Below are 25,089 nucleotides of genomic sequence, written 5' to 3' on the forward strand. Positions count from 1 at the left end.
GAAAATGCCAAAGCCCAGGAAAGCACATGAAATTAGGAACAAGCTATGGTACAAACCCTGAACTTATAGGATGTACTCCTCCTCAGGTTTCTTAAAGTGCATGAGAGCTCATCTCCATTGTACTGGGGCTGGAATCCATAGCCCTGGCAAGGAGGGAAAAGAAGGATGAACACAGTCACTGATTTTTAGGGTGAAACAAAACGCAGAGCGGGTAAATCACATTTTTTAAATCTTGAATTTCATTTCTGTGCCATGGATTGACCACAATACTTTGTGCCATGAACTGCACACAATGCTTTCTCTCTGCCATGAATTCCACGCAATGCTTTCTCTCTCTGCCATCAATTCCATGCAATGCTTTCTCTCTCTGCCATAAATCCCACACAATGCTGTCTCTCTCTGCCATCAATTCCATGCAATGCTTTATCTCTGCCATGAATTCCACGCAATGCTTTATCTCTGCCATGAATTCCATGCAATGCTGTCTCTCTCTGCCATCAATTCCATGCAATACTTGCCGACCATTTATCGGAAGATCAAAAAAAGTTCATTTTTATTTCAGAACTATGAAGGAAATTTCCACACAAAGCCCAGCACTTACAGAACCTTCTTCCTCCATGTCCAGGCTGTAGGTGAGGGCATCATCCAAGGCCCCTCCTGCAGGAGGGCTCCATCCCAGGGCCATCCAGGTCACTCCTGCCTCCAGCAGCGTGGGTGGTGCTGGGGCCGGCGGCACCACCCCGGCCGTGCCGAACGTCACCGTCTCACTGAACCCACTGGGGAGGAGATTTTGAACAAGGGTGAGCAGCAGCTGATGGAATCCAGGGGGAAATGCAGCATTTGGTATCCCTGGGCTCCTGGTTACCTCATTCCAATGTCGTTTTTAGCAGCCAGCCTCAGGGAGTATCTTGTGGAGGGAGCGAGTTTGGTGAGCTTGTACTGCTTCAGGTGCCCGTAGTAACATTCCTTGAAGGGGCCATTCTTCCCCTGGAAAACAGGGAAATCCAGAGTCACTCCCTGATCCCTGCCAAGGTTACCCTCCTCATCCTACATCTTCCTGAATTCCAGAATCTCAGACTGGTTTGGGTCGGGAGACACCTTAAAGCTCATCTCGTTCCATGGGCAGGGACACCTTCCATGAGAAATGTCATTTCACTCATTTAACAGTAAGTAAAAACGAAATTACTGAGCCTCAAGAATGCAAAATTTAATGTATCATGGTCATCCTGAGTCTGCAGATGTTCACCCTGAGCAGTCCTGACAATAAACCACATTAGGACCGAGATATCTGATCACTTTTGATACTGGGGATTTGACAAAATTGTGATAAACCATTGAGCTGAAAACAAAACACATTCTGGAAGTTTTTTATCCCTTTGCATTACATCTCAGCAAGATGCTCAAGAGCTGAGGGAGATTTGTGACACAACCCAAAGATGCCAAATGCTCCTGCATCTAAAGAGAACACAGGAATGATTGATGCTCTGGATGACAAATGAGGCACTTTTACACTGTCCCCTCCCACTGATCATTTGTCTCTTTAAAACTGTCAGGACAGTTGCACCAAAATAGCTGCTGTACCTAAGCAAAGGGTATTTTTAAGTGTAATTGCTCTACAGATGTCATTATGATTTTTTTTGGTACTAGAAAAGCTCTTACCTCATCCCATTCTAAAAGAAAATTAGTTATTTTGGAACCATTGTCATTTGAGGACTGAAAATAAAGAAACAATGGAAAAAAGAGTTAAAATCAAGTGGCTGTAAATGTGTTTTATAAATATTTTTACACATTGAATAAACTCCAACTGCCTTTTAATACAAGGCTGCTGTGCTATTTCTTTTAGTTCTGATGGTTTAGAATATAAATTTATAAACTGTTTGATTTTATAAATGAAGCAAATTACATTCTTGGAGATCTTTTCCTGGTGCCTTGCACTGTGTGCTCACCACCTGCCTGTGCAATCTAAGGGTTCACACAAGCAACATCTGACACATGAAATGAGAACTTCTCCATTTTCTAAGCACAGATACTACAAATAATTTCACTAAAGTCATTTAGCTGGAACCATTTTTCAGCATGCTCATAAGAAAAACATCAAAACCCAAGCAAACACAGCCACCAACAAGCCTTGACAGACAATGGTTATATTCAAAAGTCAGATCAAAAATGAGAATCTATAGAACCATCCAAAGAAATTTAGTCTGAATGAGTCAGAGTAACTAAAAGAACATTAAGTCATATCTATTTATCATCTAGGACCTCAAGCAAAGATATAAATAAATTAAAATCCATTTTTTCCTCTCTGCCAGTTCAGAATGGAAGAGCCCTGCTACCAACTCTGTCACACTAAAGCTGCAGGCAAGAAACTCAGCAAACATTGAAAAAAAAAAGAAAGGTAATTATTATTTCATTATCAATCTTCACTGAGCAACTTAAAAGGCACCACCTACAGCACACACTGAATTCCTGACAAAGCTGATTTCAATCCTCTGCCCAGGAATCCAGCAGAGAGCTCTGCTCCCCTTCCCTCAGCCCCAGGTGTGGTTCTTACCTTCCACTGCAAGCTCAGGCTGTTTTTGGTTCTGTTAATCAGTTTTGGGGCAGCTGGACAGTCTGGCTCACAGCTCTCTGTGGTGAAGCTCACCAGCTCTGAAATGGTTTCTTTGATGGAACTGCTGGTTGCTGAAACTCTAAACAAAGGGTAATTAATGATGTGGCTGCTGCACTGGCACCTGGAAATGTAAGGGCAGAGCTGGCAGCTTCAGGGATTTAATCCCAAGCAGAGGCTGCAGGGTGGGGGGCACCCAGTTCACCTGCTGACCCCAGACCCCCATTTCTCACCCTTCATTTACTCTGCCATTACCCTCTGTCACAGTGGAGATATTTTAGTGCTGAAATACCTTGGGATAGGGCATTAAAACCATGCCAAGTGTTCCAAAATGGCAAGAGGATACCTGACTGCAAAGGAGCCTTTTGCTAAAACCACCTTAAAATTCAAATACAGCCAACACTTGTGCAGGAGTATGGGCACTAAACAGGCCAAATCATAAAATCATAATTTTCATAGGAATTGTTTCATGTTTTCAGCAGTCCTGCCTCCTTCTGTGGAAAACACAGCACTGTGCAGGTGGAGCTGTGCCCAGCACTTCCCACAGCCAGAACTGTTCCAGTTTCAGAGCAGGACTTTGCTGCAGGGAATCTTTAATCTCATCTGCTCCAGTGGCCCAGCACTGAGTGTGACTCTGGTTCCCCTGGTTTGTTCAGCAGCTGCTCTCTCCCTGGCCAGCCCAGCACCTCCAGTCAGGATCATTTATTTACTCCTGATCATCCCACCCCACTTCCCACTGAGCCCATTCCCACTCCCCTGCTTGCACTGCTGCAGGTCAGACAAGCATCTCTGAAATCAAACTGACAAGCCAGATTTCAGATCCAATTTCAAGGCTAAATTATTTCTTTTGCCACTGACTTCAGCCCACAACAATCTACAGAGTGTTGTTCTAAAAAAGTATCAGCAGAGAATAATTTAAAGTTTGTAACTGAGAAATCTGAGGAGACAGAGAAGGTGGTAGGGAAGGAAATGAGGTGGTATTTTAATGAAGTTAGAAGATAAATGGGAACTTAGATAGCAAACCCAGTGTTCACAGCATGGTATTATTTCAGAGTATTCCTGAACTGTTTGTACCACCCCTTTTCCATGAAGCCACAATAACCCTGCAATGCCCATATATCCCCCAAAGCTTTATTTCCTTCCCAGCAGCATACCTGGCATGATAATCAGTGGCTGGTCTGAGATCAGGAAGTGTAATTGTTAATTCTTCCCCACTGTGAAAAGGCAAAAACAAACAGAAAGCAGAGTTACAGCTCTTCCTTAAACCTCAGGGCTCAAAGCTCATTGAAAAGCAAAACCACGTAGTGCACATTTAAGTTTCCCACTGTCCATGTATAACTCTTTAGTGACATTACTTAAAATTTATTTCATGTGAAGTAGGAAGGTCTGCAAGTCAACAAACAGCTCCTGATAGAGAGATTGCTGATTGGTTAATGGTTTAAACATTGTGCTTAAAGGAAGAAACTAAACTTACACATAGACAGATTTAAATTTTCCATTTTTACCACTGTTGGATATTGCTACTTCAAATGTAAATGCTGCTGGACTATGACTATGGCTCTCTCCATTCTGTGAACTAACTGGGAGATTCCAGGACAGAACGGCTGATCTTGCTTGTATATCAGAAACCTATTAAAAGCATAAATAATGCAAGTAAGTTTGCTTTCTGCAAGAAAAGGTTAATTAGTCAATAACATGGTGTCGCTAATTGGCCTAGGAAGCTCCTCACTGGAGGAATTCTTTCCCTTTGGAGTGGGAATATAGAGGCATTCTTTGGATTGCACTGATTTCCTCTTTTCATTTCTAAAGGCTTTCCCTTCCAACACCAAACCAACACCACAGTGGGGCAGGAAGAGAAAATTCCTGCATCAAGGTTTCCATCACTCACTTGGAGCAAATGTTCAGCTGGGGAGACTTGGGCAGGACCCCAGAGCAGATTTAGGCACAGACACCTCATTGTCATTTCTGACATTCCCTCACACAACATTCAGCCACTGATCCTAAGGACAGCACAGGCTCTGTTTGTAAAACTCAACATTTCTTGTCTGATTTTTTTTTTTTTTTTTTGCTGCTTCATTCCCACACTCCAAATTCTCTCTGCCCAAGGCAACACAGCCCTGGGGCAGCTCAAAGTACAGATGTCAGAAGCAGCAGGGAAAAAGGACCAAAACAACCCTCAAAAGCTGGTGCAAAGGAACACAACCCTTGTTTGCTGTGTGGATAATGCAGAGAAGAGCTCATTAAACTTGCTCAATATCAAACACAGACATTTTAATTACCCTCACCAGACTCCACCTTTCTAAATAAGTCCCTAAATACTCAAATATTTGCTCCAGTTTCTCAATATAACATCAAAAGAGGATCTATTTGTGTAATTTTATCCTTAACACTCCTAAATCCTCCCTGCTGAGCAAAGGATGGTTCCAAGAGTGGAAAAACTTCCAAGAGTTTAGCAGGCCCCTGGTTTGCAAGGTAAAGCCCTCACACACACTGGAAAACTGCAACAGTGGAATATTCTGGGATTACAGGCTGGCAAACTGAGAAATAGTGAATTTCCAGCATGGCTGCCCTTTCCCAGCTATAAACTCTGACAACTAAACTGTATTTATCTTCTCTATTAATAAAAATCAAACCATTAAGAACAAAGGAAAAGGGATTGATAAAACACAAGTTATTTTCTAGGAAGCACAGGCCCAGAAAATAATGGGATTTTAAGGCTAATACTTACAACTGGCTTGCCAATGCTCAAGTGAGTATCACATTTCCTGGATTCTGTGTCAGATTCTGCAATTTAAACACAAACCAGATTATCCCAAAGCCTGAGAGCAACCCAGGCTGTTACCAAAAGGCCACCACGAGATGGAGTTGGCCTCATTAGGACTTGAACAATGGTTCTTATTGTGCAAAGTTCATTTCCCCTGTTTGTTTTGGCTGTGTGAGGGGCAGAAACACCAACTATCCAAAACCAACAGTGGTACAAAAACCCTTTTAGTACATCCTGCACAAAGGGGATCTTTTCCTAATGGAGCAGAAATAGGTTTTCTTTGACAACACAAAAACATTCCTCCAAAAATGAGAGGTGTTAAAAAAATGATAGTAAGATCTTATCTCTGCCTGATTTGTTTTCCTGGAATTTCTATGGCAAAACATTCCCAGTTTGGAAGAAGCCTGACACTGTCTCAAAGACACCGCACAAGGTTTTTAGTAGCCACAAGGTATTAAAAAGCTGAAATTAGAACTAATTAAACAGCAGCTTCTACAACTGCTCAAATTTTCATATTTCTTGAAGGTTAACCTGGTTTATCACAAAGAACCACAAACAGTGACACCAGAAGTTCTGGAAGTACCTACAGGTCACCCTCACTGGGAATATTGATCACTGGCTCAGAAATGGCAGGGAAGTAAAAAAGTTTAAGATTAAATCTTTTTGAAGACCTTATTTGCTAAATACCAAATGAAAAAACTTGATATTACAATTATTCCTAGAGAAAAAAAAATCTAACCATAACGGATTTCAGGCTTCCTCTAATCCTGAAGAACCAAACAAATCTATAAATTCAGCTTTTTCAGAACCTGTTTTGCAATGAATTTATAGAAAACAACTGAGATTTCCCCTGTCCATGGCACCTACCTCCCATCTCTGCCTCTGGACTGCCCTTTGTTTTTCCTATCTGCTTCTGCTTTAGTGCTCCAACTGCCCCTTGCTGGCCCTTCCCATTCCCATTGGGAATTGTGGCATTGGAAGAATTAAGGACTTTATGTGGTGAGGAGGGAGGGCTGTTCAGTTTATTGTTGGTGTGCCCACTGGCTTGTCTGTCCTTTAGCCTCTTCTTGAGGTGCTCCTGCATTTTGAGACTCCTCTCGTCCCTCTGGATGAAGTTTGTCCTCCCATGGGAACGAGGTTCTGCAAAGAAGGGAGAAATGACTTCATTATCCTGAATTATTCATTTGACATCTGAATCTACAAGCTGGAAAATCACTAAAATCCAGCCCCTGGAACTTCCCTGTGCTTTGTCAGTCTGGAAGTGCAGGGATTTTGGAGTTTGGGCTCTTTTTAAACTGAATTTTTTGGGTCTTTCTCCTGTCAGCTGCTCCAGATCCTGCTTTACAGCTGCCTCTCTTCCCTGATACAGATACATTTACAAAAAACTAAGCAAATTTAGGACCCAAACTGAATTTTTCCAACACATCCTGAATGTTTTAGCCTAGAGTGAGTCAAAATGCATAATTGCCAATTTAAGCTTGAGAGACAATGAATAGTCTTACTAAGTCCAATTTCTGTTTTAAGTCTTGATAATAAAATAAGGATTAGAGCTTGGTTTAATTCAGCATAACCCCAGTCCTTCACTAATTTATTGCTTCACTCAGTTTTTAGAGTGGGTCTGCATTCACCCTCCACTTTGGACAACAACACTTTTGGGGTTGTTTTTGTTCACTTTTCAGTCATATTTGGACTAAAACAAATACATTCATCATTCATGTATCAAATGAAGTTCATTTTCAAGAAACTTCACGCCAAGGCTGTGACAAAAGTCAGTGGGAAAGGAGTTTTAGGAGTCACTGCTGTGGTATTTGCAGTGGCAAAAGCAGGGATGCATGATTGGAAAACACAACATTTCTCAGGTACAAATTTGCACAATTCCTTGAAAACAGAGGATGCAAACAGAAGAATCAGAGGATACACAACCGCACTCTGCACACTCAGGGACTCGCTCTTTGGGACTCGGGTGAGTCCCTGACCCACAGGGGTGCTCTAAGTTAATAACACAAGCCCTGGGGATGTGTGGGGAGGCAGGGCCAGCTGTCCCCAGGGCCTGGGGACCCTCTGGGCTCTCACCTTGCTCCTGGAACACGTGTGGCGGCGGGGGCTGGTGCATGAACTGAGGCGGGAGCTCTCCTGTGCCGGGCACGGCGGGGAACACGGGGTGAGGGGGGGGTGGCAGCAGGGCATGGGGGTGGTGCATGTAATGGGGCACGTGGGGGGGAGGGGGAGGAGGGGGGGGATGCATGGAAGGATGGAATTCCCCCGAGTGGGGCACCACCACCACTCGCCGAACTCCGTTTTCTTCCACCACCTGCGGGGAAACGGGAGAAAGCAACTGTGAGGCCAGAGAGAATCCCATCAAATACTGTAGAGCCAACAGGGGATTGATTGCCCTGCTCTGGTTCATATCCAGAGCCTGACAGGCAGGGTTTGCACACCAGAATGGATTCCAGTGGAAACCAGGCAGGTACTGCTGGGATGAAGTGGAGTTTGAGGCAGTCAGTCTGAACAGTCACAGAATCCCAGCATGGCTCAGGCAGGAAAAGACCTCAAACTTCATCTCATCCCACCCCAGGGACCCTTCCACAGAACAGGCTGCTCCAAGCCCCATCCAGCCTGTCCTGGAACACTTCCAGGGCTGGGAGTCCACAACCTGCTCACTCCTGAATTATTTCACTCCACTTTGGCAGAACCCAAGAGAACCAGCCCTGGGCTCCTCCAGACACTGGGAACACAAAGTTATCACCTCATCTGACAAGAGCAGCCCAGGTAACTCAAGCTCTGATTTAAAGCTGCTTTCCAACTTGTCAACCCCTGTCACAACAACCAAGGGAAAACAACCCAACCCTGCTGGTTTCAGGTGACAGCAAACACAGAAGAAATAAATGTGGTTTTCAGGCTGAGCAGCTCAGTGCTGCCAGGGCTTTGCCCACTGTTTGCACTGAGGGATCCATTTCACAGGGATCAGAAATTGTCTGGGGGAATCTTTGCTCAAGGTCTGCAGAGCTGAAGAACAGCAGAAGCCCAAAATTCCACTGTGTGCAAAAAGAAACTGCCTGGAGAACCCAAGAGCTCACAGTTACAGCTTTCAAACCTACTCACAACACTCCTGATTTTCAACATTACTACAACACAAGTTCTGTTTCCACATTTGGTTTTGATTATTTCCTTTTAAAACACATTAATTTAGAAATAAATCAAACTGGGAGTATCTCTGGTAACAACATGCAGGTCTGACCTGAACAACACCCAGGAGTGGACAATCCAAGGGAGTGGAAAAGCAAAGCTGGGAGAGCCCAGAGCCCTGCACATTTCCCAGACACATCACTGGAATCAGTGTTTGCATCACCACCACACTCTGCTCCAGCAGTGCTGCTTTGCTGGAATTTCAGGAGATCAGGGCTGGTCAAGAAAGGAGCACTGAAAATTTGGATAAATTTTTATATTAAATAGAAAACCTGCAGCCAGTTGGGACTGTTCACATGACCCAGCTTCACCCTGCAAACAGGACTGATGAAAAATAAACATGTGGATCCTGTTCATGGAGCTCAGACAGTCAATTCAGAGCTGTTCTTGTTGCTAAAAGTGTTTTTAACTGCTGGGAGCAGGATTAAAAAATTCCTGGAACCTGGATCAGACATTACTCAGTAACAGAAGGGACAGAGCCCACAATAAAGTGAAACAGTTGGTAAGTTCAATGGAAAAAATGGCTTTTTTTTTCACAGCTAAAACCACCAATAAATAATAAAAATATGATTAAAATTTCCCCAAAAAACCACCCACAACAGGAGGAGAATACGTACCTGAGATACGTAACCGGGAGGCACAAAAATCGGCGGCATGGAACCGTTTGGTGACATCATAGGGACATGTGCTGGACCTGGCAAGGATAAGGGGACACTTCTTAACAAACAAGGCTTTTCCCATCTGGAGACACCTTTTGCCAAAGATGGGAGCCCACCCTGGAGCCTGAAACACCAGGGATTGCATCCCATTCTCTGTTTGATTATTGGCTTTATTCCAGCCACCACGCTCTGGCCAGCAGTGGCTTTTTAATTGCACAAAAATATGTATAAATAATTTTAATCTGTATAGATAATTTCAGCTCTTAATTCGTGACAGCTAAAAGTCTGTTGTACTGAAGGCAAATGCAAGTATTGGGGTAAAGCTGATGTAGGAATTTAAAAATTAATTTTAAATACGTTATTTTTTATATGAAGCTCAAGGGAAGTATTTCTGTAGGGGATTTGATGAAAGCAGAATGGACGCATTTTATATAATATCATGTAACATTGTGACAAATACTCCAAAAATGGAAATATTGCTAAATTCAACTTGACTTACAGGAGATATTTTGCCCTGACTGGGGTTTTCTGTCACTCACCCAGAAGGTAAAAAGGAATTTGCAGGCACAGAGTGGAGCAATGACTCCCCCACCTCACAGCACAGGGAGGTCCCAGTGCCCCTTAAAGTTCTTTAACTTATTGTAATAAATACCACAGAAATAATTTGTTAGGATCCTGGGAAGACACTTAGCCAAGGATCACTGCAAACCCATCTTTTGGGACTGAAAATCTGCAGGATTCAGGGAACCCTGGCAGCTTCCCAGCGCTGCCTCATTTGTGCTTGGACACAAACTGAAAAATCTGATTTATTCCAGTGCAGAAAACACATCTGACATCACAGAAAAAACTCAGTGGAATAACCCAAGAACCAAAATATTTGGATTCTGCACTTGAGGCTCCCTTTACCTTGAATGCACTGAATGTGTCCATCTTCAGTTGTAATTGTAAAAGTTTCACCTGGGTTTACCTGCACAAGAATCACCTGCAGGAAACAAAACAAAAAAGAGGGGTTGGGGGCTTTTTGAATTTTAGACATTCTCTGGGGGAAAACTCCTTCTCTTTAGAGACAAACAACATCAGAGCTTTGGCAACTTTGGAGTAACACAGGAAAATGATGGCTAGAATGAAAATAATTCCTCCTACTTTGACATAAAATCCTTGTATTTTTCCTCTGGTTACTCCCAGAAGTGCCTCACTTGATAGACATGAAATAAGCTTTAAATTTCACATTTCACACTGATTTTTCTGCTTTTTCTGAGGCAATGATGACCTGAGATTCACGTAGCATCCCAGGCTTTTCCCACCAGCTCTGCCTGCAGCTCCTGTGAGCCCAGGTGAGTTCTCCCTGTGGGAGGAACCCAGTGACATCCTGCAGGTCCCGCTGGTCCCCTGGCACACAGATCCACCTGGAGCTGGGCCAGGATCACTCCTCAGGCACTGCTGGGATCCCAAACCTTCCCCTCATCCTGCCCCAGCCTTGGGGGAATTTTGGCAGCTGCACTTTATTGTAACACCTATAATATTCCACAGTTAATCCTTTAATAAAAGGGGTTTGGCCAGGTAAGAACTGCAGGTACACAATTCAAATTCCACCCTGGTGACAGCTGGCACTGATGTAAAAATTGAAATAAATAAAGCAGCTGAGAAAATCAGTGTAATTTTCTTCCTTTCAATTTTTATAAAGTATTTTGGCACTATTCATGGAGTGACATTTGTAGCAGGCAGATGGGACCTGAAGAAATCACCTGGCCATTTAATTCCTGGTACAATGAGCCACACATGCCGTTAATGAATGAATTTTTCTGTGCTGGAGCTCCCTGAACTCCTCAGGGACCATTTCACTGCTCTCATCACTACAGACTCCAAGGATAAATGATAAATGCTATTTTACACTGGTTTTGCAGCTTCTGCATATTGGTGTATTAATCTTTGATTTTATTTTTCATAACCTCCCTTGTAGGGGAGAATTGATGCTCCTTGTACAGGAGAATTTTACTTTGGGTGGGTGATTTGTTTCTGGATGTAAAGAAGCCACCAAAATCCCTCAAAAGGCCATTTAGGCACTCAGTAATATTTATTATAGTTCCAGGAGAGTGAGAGATGGCACAGAATGCCTTTAAACATGGCATAACTTGCATTGATAATGAAATTTATGCAAATTTGTCACTTCAGAACGTAAGTAAATGCATGACTTCAATGCTAATACATTTCTAGGGGTAAAGGGAGAGAAGTGGTGTCAATTGTTTAAAGAAAACTGACAATAATGGGCTGGGGATTTGCCAGAGCACAAGAAACAGGAAAAAGATTTGCTGTGGATCCAGGATTGCACAGGCAGGGAGTGACCTCAGGAAAAGGCTCATCTTTGAGGGCAAAACTCAGAAGCAAGAAAGGGAATATTTGAGAGATTCAGAGGCTGTGAGGTGGCACATCCTCAGCACAGATCCACGAGCTGCAGCTCAGAGCAGAGGGAGGGATCCCAGCAGTGCTGCAATCCCAGCAGCGGAGCCTGGAATGCCAGGAATGCTCAGGCCCTGCCTCAGAGCACTGACTCACTGGGATTAATACAGAAAATGCAGTCCCAGGCACCTTCCAACAAGGAACATGTCCAGGAAGCTGGAGCAGGGCTGAGGGGTGGATCTGAGCCAGGAGAGACAGGGCAGAGCCGAGCCCAGGAGCTGCCAAAGCCTCCAGGGGTCCTGAGCTCCTCTGCAGGGCTGGTGGCATCTGCTCTGCCCACAGCTCTGCTTTTAGCCCATTCACACCTTTTCTGATCCAGAAACCCTTCCAGAAAACTCCCAACTTCTGCTTCAAGTGAAATGGAGCTAATGGATTCACTGGCCAAACACACAGCTTTGGTTTCTGGAAACAAATCTCTCTACAATAATTAAGTATTAGCAGTGTCCTCCACAGCACTGGCAGAGAAATAATTAAAAATTCTCTGCATTAATAAAGATTACAAGTCAACACTCTCTTTAATAAAAAGATTCTACTCAAACTTCAAATCTGCTCTTCAAATGCATCTCCACAATACAACCCTAATTTTTTTTAATCTCATCTGATTGCAAAGCCTTCTCTAGGTCCTAAAAATGTCAGTGACTGTCACCTCCATGTCCCACACACAGAGCTCTGGGGACAGGAGCCAACTAAATCCACCTGATCTCCTTTCCTCATGAAACCTGAACCACCTGAGCCACCTCCCAGCTGGGCAGGGCTGAAATTTCACCTTCCACTGCCAGAACTTCAGAAATATCTCAGAGACTTTGCTCATTTCCAGACATACTCATTGTACTTCCACCCCCAGGGTCTGAGGCAGAAAGGGAAAAGGACGTTTTCTTTAAAAATCCCATTTTTCCAAATACACAACTGAAACAAGACAGGTTTCTCCATCTTATCTGCAGCAATGACAAATTAGAGATCTCATGTAAACTTTCAGCATGTATGGCCTGCCAGACCTCAAAGGATGGGAAGAACTCCCAGTATTTGTAGTCCAAAGCACTCAGCTCTTTCTGCTGAACAAAATTCACATTTACTGACAATTTACACAGACTTGGGCTTCACAATTGTTCTGCTGCCACTTTTTACCTGCATTTCTAATCCCACCAGGGACTTCTGAAGGGTTGTGCCCAATAAAGCTCTAAAGTTTCAACTAAATACACTCAGGTTTCACCACTGCACTGTAATTATTAATGAAGACACTCAAAACCAGGAAGCCAAGGTCTTTTTTCATTTTCCTGTCATAGATTTCCTCTGCAATCCCTTGCTAATCTTAATTCATCACCTCACAGGAGTATGAAAACCTTTATTAACCCCCCAATTTTTCCTTTGATTTTTGGAGTTTGCAGCTCCATTTTAAAGCCTTTTTTTCACACCTGTCCACTGCCTGGGAGCTGAATGATTTTTTTCCTCTCTCCATTTCTGTTTAACTCCTGATGTCAGTGCTCACTGGCTGATCCTTGCCTGTCCCGTTCCTCGGCTGTTCTAATGGCCTGGAAAGGCTCAGGATGGCCTTGGGGCAGCCCACGCTCCAAAGGACGAAAGGAGTCTTCAGGTTTTTCAGTTCTTCAGTGTTGTTTATTAATTCTTATCTACAATATTTTCTCTCGGCCCGACAGAGGTCCGCACAGCAAGCCAGCCATGAGCACACTGACTGCCCTCGGGGCGGTCGCTTATTTTTATACTAAAAACTACGTGTAAGATATTTACCTTTTCTCCCCAATACCTTTCACCCTTATTGACAAGTGCACATTCAGTAAGAACCAATCTCAAAGTGCCACCATCACCATCGAAGATGGACGACAAGAAGAAGAAGAAGAAGGAGGACAGGACACGCCCTAATTCCTCCATCTTGTCTCCCTAGAACCTCCCTGTACCGAGATTCTAAAACCTGTGTTTTCACACTATAATTAATCCATCCCTTCACCATTTATCCCCCTGTGATCCTCCCATCCTCATACAGCTGTTGCTTCCTGTGCAGGATCAAAATCCAACCACCAAACACTTCTGGCAACGTTCCAGGACCTCCGAGCCCCCAAGGGTTGTCTCGGTGACTCTGCACATCAGGAATGATGTGCTGAGTTCCCACACTTGCCCAGCTCTCAGAGCCGGTTTTTGTGGAGCCACCATCCCAGTTGCTCCCAGTGCTCCCAGTTGAGGGCTGACTTGCCTGCTGGATGCTGTCCCCGTTGACCATGTGAGGTAGAAGTGGCACTTCATTCAGCAGAGGGGTGGCTTCCAGGGGGGGCGGCTGCTCAGCCATCATTTCTTGGGATCACTCATGGACACCTGCTCACCTCAGCCACCTGCTCCAAGGAAAAACAGGGATGGGGTCAGATCCAGCTCTCCCTTCCTTAAATCATTCCCTGTTTGTTTGACAAACAGCTCTGCCAATTCCAAGTGCACTCAAACACTTCAGTGTTAGCACTTTTAACTTCTTTCATGTCAGCAATAAATGTCCTTTTCCCAAAATTCTCCCCTTTAATTATCAGGAATATTCAGCCATGAGTGCTGGAATTGGTGCCTCAGTGCAGCAATTACACAGTAAAGGAATTTACATTTATACTGCAATTTTTTCTTAAATTTGCACTTCAAATTCCTAAACTGCTTCCACTGCAGACCCCAAGCTTTAGGCTACATAATGCACACACCACATTTACATTTTAGTGATGATCAAAAAAACCCTAAACCATGCAATTTCTCCAATACAAAATCTGCCAGGGTGAAAGCAAAGCTTGAGACAACACAAAATCCTGCTTTGTCCCCAAATTTTTGACTGACAACTCTGGGGAAATGTGAATGGAAAAGTGCTGCAGAGTTGGGAGCTTCCAGGGAATAATCTGTAATTAGAGCAAGTCAAAATACACATGATACAAATTAATTATAGTAATTAGAGCAAATCAAGCTGCAAGCTCCCAATGGTAGGGAGTTTTCAGTGTACAGTTAATCCAGCATCCATAAAAAGCACAAGATAACAGGATACAGGAAATGCTGACACTTCCTGCTCCTTTCCCATTACCTCCCATAAACCAGAAGGCAAAATCTGGTTAGGAGGGTCCAATTCCTTAAAAATAAAAAGCAAACCACAAAACACCTCCCTAAATCTGTGCATGAACCAAGTCAGGCTGCTTCAAAGCGTCAAATCTTCCTTCAGTTCTCCACAAACAGCAAGGAAAGTGCAATTTTTGGGGAAGAAAAAAGACAAAAGCTGATTAATTCTGTACCTGTGGGACTGTATTTCCAGCAGATTAGCAATAGCAGGAGAAATATAACATAATTAACATAATTTCTTCTGGTTTTAACTGATTTTGTACAGAAAAATCTGTAAGAAAGCTGAGATAACAAAGGTTTTTCCTGTGTTATCAAGACAAGGCAAAGGAGCTGGTGGAATTCACTGATAAAACCCCCACTCCTCCTTTGCAAAAGCAGCTCCAAATCAGAGTTGCAATCACACAGCCACAAAATGCAGCACAACAAACTCCTCAAGACTTCCCAACACCCAGCTCCTTCCACAAGGAAATTCCTCTCCAGGGCTGCTCCAGTAACAGCTTTAGGGAGCCAAACATCACTGCAAGGTGCAAGGGCTGGACAGGACCTCAAAGATCAAATTTGCATCAGCTTTGGCCTAAATACACTTAATAAATACACTGAAATGCCTGAGCATGGGATTTATTTCCTGAATAAAATAATCTCCTTTTTGTCAGGTTTGGAATTGCCTCTGCCAAGGATGCAAATTTTAACTATTTCACTTAAAAAACAGTAAAATTCAGGCAAAGGTTTCTTCCTCTACACCTCTCCCATTTTTTGAGGTTGGATTTAAGCCTTAAGAGCCATAACAGGAATTCACTGTACACAGGTAAAATGAAAATTCTTTATTTTATACATGCATAAAAATTTCTTGAATCTCAAAGAAAACAGAAATTAGTGGTTGAAATAAAGGGGAAAAGCCTTTAGCAAAGGGCAACTCCTTCTGCACTCAAATTCAACTACCCCAAACAAACAGCTGCAGAAAAACATGTTCTGAAACAGGACCCAGAGGCACCTGCAACTTTAAATAAAGGTTCAGAGTTTCTGTGTTCATCCTCTGCAACTTCAAATAAAGGTTCAGAGTTTCTGTGTTCATCCTTTGCAGCTTTAAATAAAGGTTCAGAGTTTCTGTGTTCATCCTTTGCAACTTTAAATTAAGGTTCAGAGTTTCTGTGTTCATTCTCTGCAACTTCAAATAAAGGTTCAGAGTTTCTGTGCTCTTTCCCTGCCTTGGCTGAATTTAATTCTCTCTTTAGGACAAATTAGAGAGCAGAGCCCCAACATCCCTGTGGTTTTTAGAAGCCTTCATCTCCTGCCTAATGACACAGGGAGGATTTAATTTACATGGACACCTCCAAACACTTTCTGCTTGCTTAGTGCTGGAACTTCATTTCTCTGAGGAAGAATTTAATATTTGGAGTATCAGGTAATAATTGGTTTTAAACTGTTAATGATAAACTCCAAACCAGCCAATTTTGTGTCTTTGTAGCAATGGCCATATGGGCAGAGAAAACAGAAGTATTGACAGGAACAAACCCATCTGAAGAGGTTTTGGGGCAGTTTCACCTGCTCAGAACGTTGATATTTCTCTGTGCAGCTGGGCTGGGGTGGCTGCAAAGAGCAGAACATTGAGGACAAAGAGGGATATCCTGACAAATTGGAAAAAAAGAAGTTATTTTGGGTTTTGAGCACTGCTCAATTCCCTGAAAACACTGATAAGAGCAGCAAAACCACCCTGCCCTCCAAGGGAACACAGTCAATAAATGTGGGACTCAACCCCTCCCCACTTCAACAGGTAAAACTTTTCCAGGGAAATAAATCCAAGGATTCACCTCCCCAAAGTCTCCATTCCACTCAAGGAAGTAGGTGGTATTTGGGTAAATAAGAAGAGAATTCCTGAAAAGTTATTACATGCTCAGCACAATTTCCTGCACAACAAAACAAAGACAGAGCTCTATCTTGAAAAGCCATTTCCCAACACCCTCCCAGGGCTGGCCTGGAGCAGGGAATCCAGTCCTGCCCTCCCTGCAGGGCAAGGCTGCTCCCAGGGAAAGGTGGAGACAACCAGCACAGGGGCAGAGAGGAGATTGGAAGGTCCCAAACCCACCTCTATACACACTGAGGCATCCCAGAATCCAGCATGGTTTGGGTTAAGAGGGACCTTAAAACCCCATCCAGCGCCACCCCTGCCATGGGCAGGGACACCTTCCACTGTCCCAGGCTGCTCCAAGCCCTGTCCAGCCTGGCCTTGGGCACTGCCAGGGATCCAGGGGCAGCCACAGCTGCTCTGGGCACCCTGTGCCAGGGCCTGCCCACACTCAGAGTCAGGAATTCCCTCCCAATATCCCATTCATCCCTGCCCTCTGGCAGTGGGAAGCCATTCCCTGTGTCCTGTCCCTCCATTCCTTGTCCCAAGTCCCTCTCCAGCTCTCCTGGAGCTCCCTTAGGCCCTGAAAGGGGCTCTGGGGTCACTTTGGAGCCTTCTCCTCTCCAGGTGAGCACCCCCAGCTCTCCCAGCCTGGCTCCTCTGTGCCCTCCTCAGGACTCTCTGCAGCAGCTCCAGCTCCTTCCTGTGCTGGAGGAGCTGTGCAGGTGGGGTCTCACCTGAGCAGGGCAGAATTCCCCTGTTCCTCCTGCCATGCTGGGAACAGCTCTGGAATCAGGGGGTTCTGGGGCCAGGGCAGCTCCAGCCTCTCCTCCACCAAAATTCCCAAGTTTCACATCATCCCCAAAAGTCTGTCAGTGGTTCCTGGCCTCCTCTGATCCCTTGGATTTACCCCAAACCAAGTCAGGTTGGAGAGGCAAATGCAGCTGGGGGGGTTGTTCATGGACCCACCCACAGGGAGATCTGCATCAAAGAGCTGCTGGGTCCCCAAAGCCACTTTATTCCAGCAAATCTCAGGAAGAGCAGCTCAAACTGCTTTTGCTGTGGTCTGCTCTTGGCAGTGAGGGATTCATCATCCCCAGGAACTATTCAAGTGGTCAGGGAAAAAAAAAAGGAAAAAGGAAAAAAGTACAGTCCTGGGAATTCACAGGCTGCACTGCCATTAAAGATGAGCTAATACACTAAATCTTACATTCTAGACTAAAAATAAGCAAAAAAAATCCCATCTGGAAGCATTAAAGAACAGGCAAATTTTGTAATTTATAGGAATAAACTGAAGTTTAGTGACTCATTAAATATGAATCAATAGCAGAACTTGTAGAGGTGTCTCTACAGCTTTGTCACCCTGTCCTGAAAATTTTTGACTCAGTATGGAATTCAACAGATTACATTTTAGAAAGGTTACATTCTGCAAGGCCACTTCTGGCCTGATTCACTTTTTTTGCAGTGGTTTCTATTACACATCAGCTAAAGGTCACTCCCAAACCTGGGCTGAGCTGAGGAATGAATTCAGCCCACAGAGCCACAAAAAAATAAAATAATTTGCATTAATCATCTCAGCAACAAACCTGAAGCTGGAAGAAGTGATAGTGAGAAGCACATTTCTAGGTTAAATAGCTTGAGTTAGTTAAGTTAAATAGCTTTTGTTTTCAGAGATTATTCACTTATTATTTTGTTTTCAAAGATTATCTAAAAAGCAGAAACACAGTAATTATTCACAATAGAACATATTTAACATATTTTAAAATAAATAAACCAAATACATATTGTAAGAACAGGCCCTGAGATGTGCTCTGAACTAATTCAACAATCTCATGTAACATGGTCTTGTTCTCATATTCAAAAGAAGGCAACATTTTCCAGGGACACTCCTCCAAAAGCTTCTAAGAAAAACAGAAAATCTCCAGGACTGCCCTTGCAGCAAACAATTCCTGTCCCCAGAGCTGGGCCTGACCTCACTTCCTGCTGCAGCAAAAATTCCAGCTGAGCTCTGCAAGGCTCCAGCATCACCTCCCCTGAGTCCAGCCCAAATTCCAGCTGAGCTCTGCAAGGCTCCAGCATCACCTCCCTTGAGTCCAGCCCAAATTCCAGCTGAGCTCTGCAAGGCTCCAGCATCACCTCCCCTGAGTCCAGCCCAAATTCCAGCTGAGCTCTGCAAGGCTCCAGCATCACCTCCCTTGAGTCCAGCCCAAATTCCAGCTGAGCTCTGCAAGGCTCCAGCATCACCTCCCTTGAGTCCAGCCCAAATTCCAGCTGAGCTCTGCAAGGCTCCAGCATCACCTCCCCTGAGTCCAGCCTAAATTCCAGCTGAGCTCTGCAAGGCTCCAGCATCACCTCCCCTGAGTCCAGCCCAAATTCCAGCTGAGCTCTGCAAGGCTCCAGTATCAGCCTCCCTTGAGTCCAGCCCAAATTCCAGCTGAGCTCTGCAAGGCTCCAGTATCAGCCTCCCTTGCTCCAGCTCAATTCCAGCCAGCCCCCAAGGAGCACTCAGTGCTCACTGATTCCAGCTCAGATTCCATGGAAAAGCCTCTGCAGCTCCCTGGTTGCTCCTGAGGGCTGGCTGATATGGGATCATCCCACCCCAAGTCTGGAAAACATCAGGGGTTCAGAGCAGGCAGTTGGAAATGTTAAAATTCACAGAATTCCCACAATGACCAGGTTGGGAGAGACCTTAAAGATCAGCGAGTCCACCCCATGCCCTTGTCCCCAACCCAACTGCCTCTGATAGTTTGGATCCCAGGTGGAATAATGAGTAATTCCAGGGCATGGGGGCAGTTACAGACAAATTATTGGAGTTGGGGATCTTAGAGGTCTTTTCCAACCATTATGACTCCATAAATGTTTTGTAAACCCCTGGGAAGAGCTCCCAGCATTCCTCAGCCTCCTTCAGCCATTTCCAACAGGCAGCTCAGGAGGAGGCACCATCAGCTCTGTCACTTCCACTTCAATGACACAGGAGAAGCAACTTCAAAACTGTCACAGCAATATCTGGAAGAAAGGTTCTGGCCACAAGAATCTTCCTGGACAAACACATCACTCCTGTTTTATCAAGGGTTTTTGGAGCAGTCAGCACTAATTTACAATCTACAATTTATAGACATGTTTCTCTTTAGGCACTGACAGTGAATTTGTCAGTATTTACTGCAAGACATGGAAGAACAAAAAGGTTGTGTATTTCTTAATGGTGATATAAAAGATATAAGAAAAATTTAATAAACTGAAAAAAAAAACCTTTTTCATTGGAATTGTATCTTTTTGTCATGTTATCTATTGTGAGATCATCCCTTGTGCAAATGTGTAGCAGTATTACAGATTTAGTGAGTTTCAGAGTTCCTGTTGTCTCACATTAAAGTATTTTCCTATTATATTAAAAATCTCTCTCCAGAAAGATCTCACACTGACTTTAGATGGGAGGAACACTGCACACAGGCATGGATCAGCTTTATTCCACTCTCCAGAGAAGAAACCAAACAGATTTCATATAAACAGTGAAAAACAAGTTTATAACCCCAGACAGAAGCTGTCCCAGAGGCTGGATTTTCATTACAGTAAGTGCTGGATTTAAGATGAGAAAGTTCCTATTCCAAGGAGCTTACTACTTAAATAGAGACTTTATTTTTTTCTTTTTTAAATACAGCATGCCTGAGTTAGAAAGAACAATGTGTCCAGGAAGGAGAGTCTGAAATTCAGCAGAGACTTCCTGATTTCCAGGTTCAGTGCCTTATGCAACCTGCCAGCCTGATCCTAAATTTTCACTTATTGCAGGAGGTAAAGTACACTAACATTGCTCTTTACTAAAAGCAGAATTGTATAAAGAGCTAAAGCTTTACATAAACCTTTTTATACTGACAGAATCCTTAATTAGTATCATAAATATTATATAATACATAAAAGTATAGCAACTATATTTTCCCTGAGCAGGGGAAAAACTCCATGATCTCTGATAAAGAATATTATTTGTTACTGCCATGCCTCAAAATCCAGATCTCCTACAAACTGAAGCTCTGAGTATTTTACACTCCACTGTCAGTTCAATTTTCCATCACTCATCTCCAAAGGCTGTTAAAAAGAACAGCCACAGAACCATCCCAAACCTCAGGCTAAGGAATAACCTTGTCAAAAAGATCCAACCTTAATTATGATTCCTAAAAAACCCAGATATGCCCCATGCAATTCTAAAGCGGAAAAAACTGGGGAAATAAGACCCAAGCTGCCCTCTCCCACCCAAATTTTTCCAATAAACAGAATTAACAAGGTGTTGAAGGTACCATCTCACTCCTAAAATAGTTTGTGCCCCAGGACCACACGTGAGACCTGCAGGATGGACTGGCTTTACTTTGGGCAAGATTAAGGCAAGGAGAGATTTAACAGAAGCTCAGTTATAACCTGAGCTCTGCAGGGACCACCCCTGCTCCATAAGTCATCTGTTCCCCACTAAATCCATGTTTTGATTAAAATCCTGGAAATCATTTCTAACGGCCCCCGAGGGAATTGGGCCACAGCATCTTGTGGGAAGTTTGGCTTCCAGCCAGGAGGGCAACACAGCCTTGAGCCTGAAAATGTTCCTCATGATTTACCCAAGAAATGGGCTCAAATATTCTGAATATTGAGAGAGCCTGCCTGAAAATGTTCCTCATGATTTACCCAAGAAATGAGCTCAAATATTCTGAATACTGAAAGCCTGTCTGAAAATGTCCATTATGAGTTACCCAAGAAATGGGCTCAAATGTTCTGAATACTTAGAGCTCACATGAAATGTCCTTCATGACTTATCCAAGAAATGGGATCAAATATTTTGATTATTCAGAGCCTGATCCAGGGTGGCTTTGACCCAGGTGAGGTCTGTGACCCCAGGAAAGCTTCTTGGAATAGGAACTTTCTCATCTTAAATCCAGCACTTACTGTAATGAAAATCCAGCCTTTGGGACAGCTTCTGTCTGGGGTTATAAACTTGTTTTTTAATTGTTTATGAAATCTGCTTGGTTTCTTCTCTGGAGAGTGGAATAAAGCTGATCCATGCCTGTGTGCAGTGTTCTTCCCATTTAAAGTCAGTGTGAGATCTTTCTGGAGAGATATTTTTAATATAATAGGAAAACATTTTAATATGGGGTCACAGACTCCATATTTGACCTCACCAAAATTCCAGCTCAGCTCCAGACACCAGGACAAGGCTCCCACACTCTGCTCCAAGCCTTTGCTTGGATTACAGGAGGATTTTTAATTTACTATTAACACTCATCTCTCAGGCCAGGGATCTCAACTCTCCTAAAATTCTGCCTGGAGGAGGGCTAAGGTTGGGATGGAATCCCTCATTTCCCAGACACCAAAACCCCTAAAACACCCAGAATCAGCAGCTCCAAGCCAGGCAGGCCACAGGAGCTCTGCCCCAGGGATGTGATCGCCTTTCACCCCGGCTCACCCTGGCATGGATCGGGTTCCTGGGAGTGTGCCAGGAAAGCCATCACACACAATTGTCCCCTGCACTCCAGGATTGTTTTCCAGCCTGAAACCCCATCCCTCAGGATTCCTGTGCCCACCCTCCAGCCTTACACCCACGTTTTTCCAGGCTCCCTGCTGCTCTTCCCAAAGGAAACTCCACTGGGAAGAGCTGGGCAGAAAAGCTCAGAGTGCCCAGAGTGCATTAATTTGATTTGGGCTGTTATTTAATATTATGCTCACGTTAAGGCCATGCTTGCCCTCAGAATTATTCATTTAGGAGGCCTGTAAAATTGGCAAGAACAGTTTCTAGAATGCAAACATGACATGACTTTTAGATAAATATTTTCCTTTGTTGTTTTAGTTCTTTTATGGCTTTTCTGTTATTGCCAGAAAAGCAGAGTTGAATCCTGAGCATTTGTGTGCTGCTTCCTAAGTGACCAGTGCCATAAACCAAAATCCAGGAGTTCCTGAAAGGTCCCATTCCTGTCCTAATCCCAATCCTGCTGGTACAAATGTTCAGAGAATGGAGCATTTCAAAGGACTGAGCCATTAAGGTGCTTCATTCTTATTTCAGCTTAAAAAATAAAGGGATTAGGAATTTTCTAGCTGCAAAAATGTTGTTACAAAAAAAAAAAAAAGAGAGAGAGAGTAAATAATAAAAAGAATTAAACATAAAATATCTTTCTTTGCAGCTGTTAGGAAGGTGACACTTTCTGGAATAAACCAAGGTGCTAATTTTAACATCTTAATGCTACATGAAACAACAACTTTCAAGCTTAGATAAAAAAGCCTTTATTACATGCAATTTAACAACAGGCTTGTTTGAAATATGATTTTCCAAGTGTAAAACTGTGAATTTAAAACATTATTCTGGTTTTCTTTAGGCCTTGAAGCAAACCAGTTTATTTACACATTAACCATATACTGTGGAAATTCTATATCCAAATGGTTCTCTAAATCACTTGGAAGCTGTGGAAGCAACAGACACCAAAGTCCATGGAAAAGAAATCCAAAAAACTTCTGCCCAGAGGCACAAGACAGAGAACAAGCCCTTGTGTGTGCCTGGAATTCTCTCCGGGGCCTGAACTGGTCAGCAAAAAGGCAGCTGGAATTCCCACCTGGAAGTACCACAGAGCTGGGCAGATGAAACAAAGAGTTTCCAAGTGTGCCAAGGTTTGCCAGCTGGGAACTGCAAGTTCCTACAGGGAGCTGCACCCTCTCCCAAGGCTCTGAAACCCAGCAGAAGGATCTGCATCACTGAGCACAGCTCCTCTCCATGGGACACATTTGTCTTAAACTGGAAGGTAAAACTGAAGGCATTTTATGATCATTTTTTTTCCTTGAAAATAAAAAAGTTCTGCCCATTTACCAGCTTCCAGGGGAAAAGTTGTGGAAAAGTTTGGAAGCAACCCAGAGGAACGGCTGCTGTGTGTGCAGACATGTTCCCTCCAACAGGAACACATCATTCCACAGCACCTTGCTCATGCCAGTCCCTCCCTCCAGCCAGCAACACCCAGCTCATGGCAAGGAAGAAATATTAAAGTATTTTAAAAGCTTTTTTTAGAATCTCCCAGTGGGGACTAGGAAATTGGGGAATTTAAGAGCACCCAGAGCTTGGCTGCTCTGCTTTGTCCTGTGCCATGTGTGTCCAAACCTGGATGAAACCTCCTGGGATTGAGCCAGGAAAGCACCAAAATTGACCCATTTTAGTGCCAGAGCTGGGTGATACCTGCATGAATTTGGGAGCATTATGGGATGGCAGACACACACAGCTGGTATGAGACACAGGTGATCCAAAAGCTCTTTCCCAAATGCTTGAATTCCCCATCTCCACTGATTTATTTACTTTAAACTGAGCTCAGGGAGGGCAATGGTGCAGATTATGGAAACCAAGAGCAGCCAGGACGTTTCCAGGAGAGGCTCCTACCATGAGACAGCTCAGAGCAGTCAGCTGCTGCCTAATCCAACAAAACAGGAGGAAAATCAGCATTTCACAGGTGGAACAAACAGGAGTTTGCTCCCAGGTTTCTGCAGCTCTGCTCTGCAAATCACCAGTGTTGGATGCAGCACAAACAGACCTCTCTCATTTAACAACTCTCTTAAACCAGGACTTCAAAACCAAGCAGAAAATCCCAGCAAAAGCAAAGGATTTCTTCAAATTGGAGCAGATTAAGCAAACTTTGAGCAAGGAGGAATTATTTTGATACAGCAGCTGCAGACTTTTCCTTGCACAACACCAGAGGTTGGGGCTGTAACACTTTAGCTGAGCACTGGGTCAAATTAGGCTGGTTAGAACAGGTTATGCTTAAACCCAGGGCTAAAACACACCAACAAGTGACTGCAATTACCACAGCTGAGCAGTCTCGTGGCATCAGACCATGTGCATTTCCTTAGTTCATGGAAAATGCAGGGGAAAAATGCAAGTGTGAGATCATCCCCATGAGGCTGGAGCAGGAACATTTCCCTCAGCCTGGGTGAGTGGCCAGGAGCAGCAGAATCACTGCCACAGCTCAGCTGATGGCTGGCAGCACACTGAAATCATTCCTTTCTGTACCTGAGCTTTGAATATTGATTTGCAAACCAATGAACCTGCTGGAAGTTTGGGGATTGAATCACATTTTTATGGAACTGCCTAATTAGAAATTATCAATTTTGAAGAACCTAAGGATGATAGTTTATGTAAGTTTTTATCAAGTTTATATTTTAAGAAATTCAGGCATTAAAAACCAAAAAGACAATTTACAATACACCAAAAGGCTGTTTACATAATATCTTCCAAATCTGAATAGTTCCTCTAAATAATTCTCACCCCTCACACTGAAATGGACAAAAATACACACCTGGGTGACCAGAAAAAAGCTTTTTTTAAACAGAATCTGCTTAAAACCAACATGAACATCTTGCAAATCCTTCAGGAGCATAAAACTCCTCCCATGCAAACAGTGAACTGCCTTCACTCCTGACTGGAGGTGACAAACTCAAGTGACATCAGTGGGCACTTTAATACCTCACTCAGCAGAACTGAAAG

General features: G+C 43.7%; 1 protein-coding gene across 2 annotated transcripts in view; it reads right to left on the reverse strand.

Moving 5' to 3' along the window:
* LOC128945800 (fibronectin type-III domain-containing protein 3a-like) overlaps window positions 1-25,089 on the reverse strand; it is a 40,002-nt gene that overhangs the window by 9,444 nt on the left and 5,469 nt on the right. The window contains exons 3-15 of one of the 2 annotated variants that reach the window (XM_054289665.1): window positions 13,881-14,016; window positions 10,124-10,199; window positions 9,176-9,252; window positions 7,446-7,683; window positions 6,240-6,512; window positions 5,337-5,392; window positions 4,083-4,237; window positions 3,763-3,822; window positions 2,552-2,690; window positions 1,660-1,713; window positions 866-987; window positions 602-776; window positions 57-143 (exon numbers count right to left, since the gene is read on the reverse strand). In XM_054289665.1, coding sequence (XP_054145640.1) covers window positions 57-143; window positions 602-776; window positions 866-987; window positions 1,660-1,713; window positions 2,552-2,690; window positions 3,763-3,822; window positions 4,083-4,237; window positions 5,337-5,392; window positions 6,240-6,512; window positions 7,446-7,683; window positions 9,176-9,252; window positions 10,124-10,199; window positions 13,881-13,976 — 1,608 coding nt within the window. In that variant the 5' untranslated portion in view covers window positions 13,977-14,016. The remainder of the gene's footprint in view (window positions 1-56; window positions 144-601; window positions 777-865; window positions 988-1,659; window positions 1,714-2,551; window positions 2,691-3,762; window positions 3,823-4,082; window positions 4,238-5,336; window positions 5,393-6,239; window positions 6,513-7,445; window positions 7,684-9,175; window positions 9,253-10,123; window positions 10,200-13,880; window positions 14,017-25,089) is intronic. The other variant, XM_054289666.1, reaches the window with a different exon arrangement.

The sequence above is a fragment of the Melozone crissalis genome, unplaced genomic scaffold, assembly GCF_028551555.1.
Source record: "Melozone crissalis strain CALT ecotype California unplaced genomic scaffold, PUWL_Pcris_2 ptg000068l_1, whole genome shotgun sequence".
Lineage (NCBI taxonomy): Eukaryota > Metazoa > Chordata > Aves > Passeriformes > Passerellidae > Melozone > Melozone crissalis.